The sequence below is a fragment of the Helobdella robusta genome (assembly GCF_000326865.2).
Source record: "Helobdella robusta unplaced genomic scaffold HELROscaffold_7, whole genome shotgun sequence".
In the NCBI taxonomy this organism is placed as follows: Eukaryota; Metazoa; Annelida; class Clitellata; order Rhynchobdellida; family Glossiphoniidae; genus Helobdella; species Helobdella robusta.
The window spans coordinates 3194708-3205202 of NW_008705398.1; the positions used below are offsets into that span (position 1 = coordinate 3194708).

Genomic DNA, 10495 nt, shown 5'->3' on the forward strand with positions numbered 1-10495 from the left:
GTTGATAAACATGTCATTAAACCGGGACAAAGACTGGGACTTATTCACCAGAATGTTACCCGTACTAAAAAATTGAATTTTCAAATAAAGTTAAAAAACTACTTATTATATATGTTATTTTATGAGTGTATTAAACTTTTAAATAAGCATTACTTAATTAATTATATCTTAATGCAGTGGTTCTAAAACTAATTTCTTCCACTGCCCAGTATTAGAAAAAAATTTTTTTTAGAACCCCTCCGCTTTAAAACTTTACATATTAAAAAAATGTAATAAAAATTAGCTACTTAGTAAGTCGATGTGCGTTATAATAATAATATATATTATTCTCATATATCTGTCAATCAATCAATCAATCTTCGTTTAGCGTCCAGAGACCCAGTCCACCGAGGTAGGACGTTGTTTTCTTAACCATCAATTTTTTGCACCAAATTAGGCGATTAGTTGTATCCATTTCATTTAAATTTAGAGCTTTCTTGCTCGATTGCTTGCGACCAGGACTTCTTAGGACGGCATTTGGGACGTGTGCCAGGTACTTCAACATCTGCAAGAGAAGTTATGGCATTGTTTCCACTTCGTTTGACATGACCAAACCACCTCATTGTTTGCTTTTCTAGGCGAAGCTTGATCCACATGAGATGTGAATTAATGTTTTTAATATCCAGTACTTCTTGGGCTAGCGGTTCTCTGACAAAAATTCCAACATCATTTTTGGCTGTCTTTTGACCATTCCAGAATAGTTTATATTTTTCTTTGTCTGAGTTGACGTGACAAACACCATTCGATTTCCATCGAGTTTCGGGAGGCAGCAGATGTCAATCCTTCTACGCTCGAGCATTTCTACGATTTCCATGCTGCGGCCAGTCAGTGATCCAACATTGAGCGTTCCAAGTCTAAGTACCATAAAGGGGCCATTCTGAATTTTTCTGCAAGATCCCTCCGCTATTGCATACTTCCCAGGATTCTTGGCACCCCTTGACCACTTAAGGCCTGCTGGGGACTAGGGGCCGTTGTTTTTCTTTGTGATGGCATAGGAATAATTTGGAGAAAAGTTTTTACATCCGGACACTTATCCTGATGACAACCACCAGTTATAAGCGGTGGGCCTAATCTTTTGCTTAAAAAAACGCAAAGCAGCGTGGATGCAGTTTTACAGTTTTATGTCATGCCCAGGAAAAAAAAAATTATAAGAAAATTTTAATAATAAGTGCATATGTCGTTAAAAGTACTCAAAAATAAGAATTTAAATATAATTTTTCACAAACATTCAAGTTTAAATAGATTTTCAAGTACAATTTTTGGTACTTAATTATGTAATTAAGTACTAATGTACAAATGAACTTTAGTACCTGTCTTAACTGATATATACAGACAATGGTTTTTGAAAATATTTTCGCACTTACCCGGGCTTTTAACTTTAATGTGTTCATCTGTTAACATTTTGGTTGGTGCACCGTTGTTTAACATTATAAATGCATCTAACGTGCTGAAGTTTATACTTTTTGCAGATACTACTCTTCTCTATTATTATTCTAACTTTGATTTATTGGTTTCTACTATTAACAAAGAATTATTTCGTGTTTATGATTGGGTAGCCTCTAATAACTTTAGGATTAATATTGACAAAACAATAGATATTTTTTGGCCCTAAAATTAAAACTGTAAATTTGTATCATCCTATTTTATTGCTAAATAATAGAAGTGTTAAAAGAGTAAATGCTATTAAGTTTTGGGGAGTTGTTATTTCTGGAAATTTAAATTGGTTAGATCATATCAGGGAAATTATCTAAAAATTTAGGATTAATATATCGTTTGAAACATAGGTTTCCTAGGTTCATATTGATGACTTTATATAACTCTTTAATATTGCTTTATCTAACTTACTGTATTGCTATCTGGGGATGCAGTTCTAACACTAATCTTCATTTGCTAAGTTTGAATCAAAATTTTTTTCTTACAATTATTTGATCTGAACAAATTTGGGAATATAACTTTATATTATAATTTAGCTGGTATTTTAAATATAAAACAGTTGCATATTATTTATTGTTGTTGTTGTTGCCCCATTCTGGGGGACCCCTAGGGTTCCAATCGAGGCCGGAGCCAAACCGCCACTGCAATTGGGTTTCTCCAGAGGTCTATTGGTTGTAGTTTTGTGGTGTTTTGTGGACAGCTAAACAGATGCGGTACATCATCTGTATGATTGTTGCAGAAAGGACAGATGTTGAGGTGCCCACTGTCGATTCTGTTTTTGTAGCTGTTTAGAAGAATACTATGGCCAGAACGGAGTTGGGCTAGGGTCTGTCTGATTGCCCTGGGAAGTGATTCTTTTGTTGGATCTATTTTTGGTGTAGGTGGAGGCCATCCGTCAAGCAACAACAACGGCGACTGATACGTCTCTGTGGCGGCTTTGATGGTGTTATTGTGAAGTGTTTTTAGAGCGGACTTCAGAGAATCGCTATTTATGGTTGTTGGTAGAACCGCATGGGTTGTTGAAGCCCATTTGGAGAGGAGGGTGGTCTTTATGTTGCGGTGCGGGTGTTGTTGCGTGATGATATGATGGCACGGGTGGCTAGGGTTATGGCATAGGAGTAGGAATTGTGAATGCTGCCTTACCGTTAACATCTGACATTCTGAATGAAGGTGTCGTTCTGAAGCGATCACATGGCAACCTGTAATCAGACGTAGGGCGGCATTCTGGGAGCGTTGAAGACGTGAGAAGCTTGAATCTGATGTCAGTGATGCCCAGACAGGACAGGCATACTCGATTGTTGAACGACCGATGGTTTTGTAGGTCTGTAAAAGAGTTTCCTTGTCCTGGCCATAGGTTGTATCACTTAGTGACTTTAAAATATTATTCCTTATTGAGGCCTTGGATGCTGTTTCTTTATGGTGTTGTGAAAGGACAGCATCGTGTCTAACGTGAGGCCTAATATTTTTGGATTATGTTCGAGTGGTAGTAAATTGTTATTTATTTTTATTGCTGGATGATAGTGATACTTTGAAGTGTGAGTGGTGAAAAGGGTGACTGTGGACTTGGAGGTGGAAATCTCCAAGTTTCTGCTATTGAAGAAGTCGTAAAGCTTCGGAAGGTAGCAATTGAGCCGGTGTCAAATCATCTGCATTCGGACCTGTAGTGTAGATTGAAAAATCGTCTGCATAAGAGATAACCTTGACGTCTGGAGGAGGGCTTGGTATTTTGGAGACGTAGTAGTTACAATACAGAACCTTGAGGCACTCCTGAGCGGATGGTGCGTTGTTTTGAAAATTGTCGACGGAACTCTGTTGATGCAGAGCGTCCATGCAGATAGTTTGACAACCAGCGGACGATTGACCGTGGAAACGATGATGACATGAAGTCGGAGATTAGGATGATTAGATTAGGCTCTGGAGCAACTGCCTTCTCGCGGTGGAGCCGATTGGACCGTCAAATCAGTCGATCCAACAAACAGTTGCAACAAACCCTCCCCACCTGGATATTATTTATTCATTAACGCTTTTTTAAATTTTTAAATTAAATTATTGTTACTCCCTCTACAATCAAGTCATTGTATTTAATAACCATAGTACCAGATGTTCAAGACATTACTATGATTTTTATTTATTTAAGCCCAGATCAAATTTTTTTATTCCTTTTTCAATGCATTTATAGGACTCGTTACCGGTTCGTGTTAAAAGTGTACCCTCGCTAGGGTCATATAAGGCTAACATTAATCAGTTAATTTGTTCAAATTATTTTCTTTCATTGTGTACTATGTTGTATTTTATATTATTATATATTTTATCATTTATGTCATGAACTTGCATCATCATTAATTTGTCATATTGCTTTCTTTTGTTTCTGTTTTAGGGGATAATTAAGATTCTATCATTATCACTACTTAGTTAAGGTGGTCTGCACATACAATAGTATCGTGATCTCCTGTGCTTTTTTGCCAAATAAATAATTATTGAATATATATATATATATATATATGTGTGTGTGTGTGTGTGTGTGTGTGTGTAAATGTTGCACAATCACCCAATATAAAATAAAATCCCTAACCAAATTTTAATACTTAAGCCCCCTACAAATGTCAGTTTTTGACCCAGTTTTAACTGTGCAAACAAACCGGTTTTGGTTTGAGCAGTTAAAACGGATCGTGTGTAGGTCATTCAGTCGAACTGTACAGACCTCATAACTGGCTTGTACAAATTCAGATTCATCCTGAAATTTTAACTGAACTGAGCAAAAAGTTTGACATGTGTATCAAGCACAGTTAAGTAAGCTGCATTTTCATTTAATTTTATCATCACATTCTTGTCGCTATGTAGGCTGTTACTATGGACAAAATTGGAAATTGTTCCATTTTGAATGTTTTGTTTTGCGTTGAACACACGAGAACAAGATTGTCTGCAAATGATTTTGTTCTATTTTGAATTTAAAAAAAAGAGATGTCAAATATGTATGATTTTATTGATTTATATAGATCATTACTAATAACAGTAACAATTTTAAATAAAATCTACGTAAAAATCATAGATGTATTATGAAATCCTATTCCATATCTATGGACAAAATTAAATTTTAAAAATTACAAATTTAAAAAAAAACAGTGTTAACAGGAGTAATAGGAGCACAGATCTTCAACATTACCAAAATATTTAATTATAAGATTTAATAACTTTTTAATTTATTTTGAAATGTCAACACCGAAAAACTGAGTAAAAAACTGACTGTAGAAACTGTGTAGACAAGCTATTTCAAGCCAGTTCACGCAGTTTGCTAAAAAAAAACTGACGTGTGTAGGGGGCTTAAAAAGCCAACTGGTCAGAACCATTTTTAAAATTTTAAAATATGCCTGTGCTTCATACATTAAAATGATTTCTTCAACTTTGTCTATTTAGTTTATCAATCAGTATTATAATTATCTTATTAATTCAAAACAATTTCGGCATTCCATATTTACGTACATGTTACATCAATGCTTGTAAATTTAAAAATTACATTCATGAAATTGAAGGATTACGGACAACGTTACCTACCGTTAATTAAGTTGAATGACAAAACTAAAAGTTTTAAGATTTTTTAAGATAAATCAAACTGGCCTGCTTTTTATCTTCATCCAGTCCATAAATGTCATCATGAACTGGATAATAGTCAACAAGATTTCTCGTGGGAAATAATCCAAAAAACTTGACAGCATTATTATAAACTGACGCAAACCGCTTAACACCCGCCAAAGCCATAAGTTTTTTCAGGTCTGGTCCTCTTTTTTAATAATAAGCTTGCCAGATACTAGAGGCGTGTTAAGTTAGTCAAGGAATTTACTACTAAGACAAAGGGTTTTAAAGTAGCATTCTAATTTTATGACATATATTTAGAATACCTATATATACAGACTCATAAGCGCCACAATATTTTCTAAAAATAGTTGAAGAATCAAAATAAAAAATGAAATGAAAATCTACAAAACACCACATCCTAAAATATGTCAAATGGACTAGTTCACTATAGTTTAAATGCTCAATATATTCAGTTTAAAAAGGTTAAAAGGTCTTGCTTCTGATGATTCAACAACACACCAAAAACATCCTATATGAATATATATGATGTTTCGCCTCACATACGAAGCCTGTGATAGGCAAAGTTTTTTGTTTTAGTTGAATTCAACCCGGTCAATGCGAAACAACATAAGGCAACCTTAATTACACGTTTATCACGCCGCCTAAAAACATAAACGAAAAGTTTGAAGAACAAAAATTTTTATTATAAATTAAGTTGCATGTTATTTATAGTTTAATTTTTATAATAGAAAATAACAGTTTTGTCAGATTGAAATCCTAGCGAGTAAAATTAACAATCCTCAATAATAAATAAAACACCACGAGCTAACGATGTGATTTCGGCGGGCTTTATAAGAAACTGCAATAGCCAGTCTGAAAGGTATTTGGGCTGCTGATGAGTCCTCGGTAGGGACGAAACATGTATCCATCCTGTCCAAACGTATGCTATACTTTTCTTATCCGCTCACTCTTCTTCTTGGTTCGGTGTTCTCAACAAACACAAACGCAACCGCAAAAGTTTTTAGTATAGTATTTTGATAGTATTTATATTCTTTAGTTTCTATATTTATGCGTTTCTACGCCTATGAGATAATGTCATCAATTTTGATGAGGCAAAGTTTATGTTACCTGATTGACGTGAATATTTTTAGAAAGCCTTATGTGAATAGAAATTACGAAATTACTATTACGGTTTTTGATAAGTTTGAGAAGTTTGTTTTATTTCTACTTATTTCAGTTTGCATGAAGAATACAATTTTTATGAAAAGTTTTATATTTTTTCAAGGTACAATTTTTTGTCAACATTAATTGAAGCATTAACAGAAAATTCATTGGCGTATATAGCCGGTCGGGTGCTGTCAAGAGTGTACGCAAACATTGATTGTGAGGTATGCAGTGATAATCTCATAACTCAAACGAGAAGCGATAATCAATTGTAATGTGTTATCACTAAAAGATGTGAGTGTGTATAGTTTCCACCAAAAAGGGAATATACTTGGGAGAGCCCCAGAGACAATGTACAAATTATGATTGATTACATTACTATTATTAGACGATTGCACATTATTACTACACAGATCTTCGGGTCTCTGGACGCAAAACGAAGATTGATTGATTGACATTACTATTATTAGACGATTGCAAAATGTTGTTTTACAATGTAAAAGTTGCCCTGGAGCTGATTGTGGCAGTGACCAGTTGTTTGTACAATCAGAATAAAAATAAAGAAATTCAAGAGTGAAGTGGCTCCAAAACGTATGAATTTTGTCAGTCTATCACAAAATAATGAGATCAAAATCAAGTATAACGTTGAAGTACGGAATTGTTTTCAGTTATTGACGGAAGACATAAATAAATCTAAATATGAAATATTTAGAGATGTCCTGACAGAAAGATGAATTGAATACATTAACAATTTTTTCAATGATATCCGTGATGAAAACCTATTTAAAGACGTAGAAGGACCAAAGATACTTACATCTGAAGTTTATGCCGCACTTTCCAGTATGAAATCAAATAGAGCACCAAACTTAGATGAAATAGTTGTTAAAGAATTTAAATGCCTTGATGAATTTGGCATTGAAAACGTGACAGAAATTTTGAATGAAATATATAACAGCGGCAAAATTTCTGAAAATCTATCCAAGTCAATATTTATTGCATTATCTAAAAAACCTATTGTAACCGAATGTGAACTACATCGAACAATCAGCTTGATGAGCCATCTTACAAAATTTTTCTTGAAAATTCTAGTGACGAGTGTATGAAGCAAAATCAGATCTAAAATTTCAAATTTCCAATGTGGTTTTGACGAGGATTGGGGCACAAGAAACGTTATCTTTATGTCACAAATGATCAGTGAACGAGCGATTGAAATGGAAAGATTTGTTTATATGGGTTTGTTTAAACACGTGAAGCCTATGAAAATATTGGAAAATTTAGACATTAATTAAAAAAACACTAGAATTATCAAAAATCTTTATTGGGATTAAAAACAGCAATAAAATTTAGTAACAAAATGACTAGTTTCGTCGAAATAAAGAAAAGTCTTAGGCAAGGCTGTTGATTTTTTTCAGACTTGTACAATCTCTAAAGTGAGATCATCTTGAAAAAGATAAGACAGAAAATCTACCTGAAATAACCATTGGAGGAGTGAATATAAAAAATGTAAGATATGCTGATGATACAACTATTATAGCGGAATCAATTGATAACTGCAAACAATTGTTCCAAACACTAACAAAACAGAGTGCATGGTTATCAGTTAAAGCAAAACCGTCCAGATCTTCTTCATAATCATTAATGGTAATCAGGTAAAACAAGTCAACAGCTTCAATTCTTTCGGAAATTTGACTACTTCAGGTTGTAAATGTGATTTGGATATTAAAAAAATATAACTATGGCAAAAGGTAGATTCTTTCTGAAATGAAAAACATCGTCATCAACCTCATCAATCATAAAATTAAAATATTAATATTAACAAAATAAAAACTGTTAGGGTGTTACATTTTTTCTGTTCTCACTTACGGCTTTGAGTCCTTGATGATTTCTTAAAAAATAGAAAAAAGAAATGATGCTGAGATGTGGTTTTTGGGAAAAAATTATGAAAATTAATTGGAACTCTCATACTTCTAATGAAGATGTATTAAAACAGTTTTAAAACATTAAAACGGTTATGAAAAGAAGAAATTACTACAAATAATCTCACAAGAGAAGTTAAAGTTTTTTGGTCATATCATGCGGAAAGACGGAATAGAAAATCCAACTACTGGAAAGATTGCAGGTAGAAGAAATCGCAATTAACGAGAAAAAGGGAGAGAGGCATAGTATATAATGTATTCTAAGTCTAGGTATACACCCACTACATCACTGTTAGAGTTTACTTTTAATATTTTGTATTTGTTTTTCTTGAACGTTGTCGTACGTTGTTGCTGGACACCGTTTACTTACGGTTCTCCTTAAGACCGTGCAATTTGGTTAGCGTTACCGTTAGCAGATCTATAAGTCAGGCAGGGCAAATTGCCTGCTCTATAAGCGTAAAAATATGTCGGTACGAAGGTAATGTAGCGGTAATATATCTAATAAAAAGACTTAACGGTGTAGAGTTGGAGTAAAAGCGGAGGTAATGTTTGCGACGGTTTTAACTCAGCGACGGTGAAGCATATGTAAAAGGCGGATTATGAAAAAACCGATTAAATAACAAATATTTAAAGGTTTAATGAAATGAAAAAATATTTATTATTGTTCCTTATTTGTTGTTTATAACATTTTAACTTCATTCAAATTAAAAATTGTATAAAACAATAAAAAAAAACTTCATCATAAAATCGTTATATATTTATTATTATTGATATACCAACGGTAACGAGAAAGTTAAAAAAATCGCCAAAAATCTATTCATGTGTGCATCTTAAAAATATTTGTATATTCTAATAGACAATTTCATCTTCTAAAATACAATATGAAAGAAAACTTTCTCCCGTTCCGTGCACATTCCCAAATATTAGATTGAACGCGTTACCCATACATTTCAAAATTTGCGTCATTGGTAACGAGAAAGTTAAAAAATCACCAAAAAACCATTTATGCGTGCATCTCAAAAATACTTGTATCTTCTTTTTTATCCACTAAAATACCATATAAAAAAAACTTTCTCCCGTTTCGTGCAAATTCCCAAATATTGGATTGAACGCGTTACCCATACTAATTCAAAATTTGCGTCATCGGTAACGAGAAAGTTAAAAAATCGCCAAAAATCCATTTATGTATGTATCTCAAAAATATTTAAATATTCCAATAGACGATTTCTTCCAAAATATCATATAAAACAAAACTTTCTCCCGTTCTGTGCACATCCCCAAGTATTGGTTTGAACGCGTCATCCATACATTTCTAAATTTACGTCACCGGTAACCTTGGTATACCTCTTCTTCAACTGCACTATTTAATAGATGCACCGTTCAGTTGGTTTACATCCTGCAACTAACCTCTTTTCCTTCTTCGTTCAGTTCTAGTACCCTTTGGAAATTAGAAATAGATGACGAAAAATTTCCATCATCCAAAAAGGTAATATTAGACTTGAGGCAATGTTTATTACAAATAAATTGATGTAGCATATGCAAATTCAAATAAATTATAAATGATATATCAATACTCCTGCTGGCGAATTGTTTTCAACAATTGCAACACTTTCATCATGTGATGCCTTGCCGTTGTGCTTCATTGATGACATCAGTGTTATCTACTTGCTGCAACAAACATTGTATGACAGTTATATTATCTTGCAGTATCTTTAGGATATTATCTCAGTTGCTGCGGACGATTGTTTTGTTATCAACCAATCACTTGACTAAGGCATTGTTGTTGCATGTTGTAGGTTTTGTAAAGATTCATTGTTGCCTATTTTCAGTTAACCCTAAAAAGCGTTTACTCTTACGCAATAAGTCATGCAATCTGTGAATTTCAATTTTTTAATGTTGTCACTGGTTTTTTACATTTTCGACAGTGCATTTACCGCTTTCGATTGGTGAAGTTATTTCTCTGATTTAGGCTCCTGCAAGCTTGGCCAAACCAACCCTGTTCATCCAAACTAGGCTGTAATTTAATAATAAAAATGTTGATTCGTTTAATGAATAATATGCATTGCACAGTAATTGAACTATAGTTCTTTAACGCGTGAACATATAAATTTCCAAAAAAAATATGTTTTTTATTTTAGCTCAAAATTAACAAATACTAGTGCAATTGCAGCAAAAAGTGAAATTTAAGTGAAATTTAAATATTTTAAATTGAAAAAAAGATTGTGATGACTATAATTGTGAATAGTAACTATATATACGTGGTAAAATATAATAAACTGTAGTGTTTTCGCGACAAATTAATACAGCATATTTATAAAATATAAGTTTTAGCTTTAATTGAAATGTATGAAAACACAAAAAAAATATAA

General features: G+C 33.1%; 2 protein-coding genes across 2 annotated transcripts; both read right to left on the reverse strand.

The window, feature by feature from the left end:
- Positions 1-676: 676 nt before the first annotated feature.
- Positions 677-1926, reverse strand: HELRODRAFT_164971 (hypothetical protein; the record flags this gene model as incomplete). The annotated part of the gene is made up of 3 exons (XM_009030885.1): positions 677-1000; positions 1404-1430; positions 1885-1926. The coding sequence occupies 3 exons, from the start codon at positions 1924-1926 to the stop codon at positions 677-679; spliced, it is 393 nt and encodes a 130-aa protein (XP_009029133.1).
- Positions 1927-4292: 2366 nt separating this feature from the next.
- Positions 4293-5229, reverse strand: HELRODRAFT_164972 (hypothetical protein; the record flags this gene model as incomplete). Its single annotated transcript, XM_009030886.1, has 3 exons — positions 4293-4393; positions 4718-4879; positions 5085-5229. The coding sequence occupies 3 exons, from the start codon at positions 5227-5229 to the stop codon at positions 4293-4295; spliced, it is 408 nt and encodes a 135-aa protein (XP_009029134.1).
- Positions 5230-10495: the final 5266 nt, after the last annotated feature.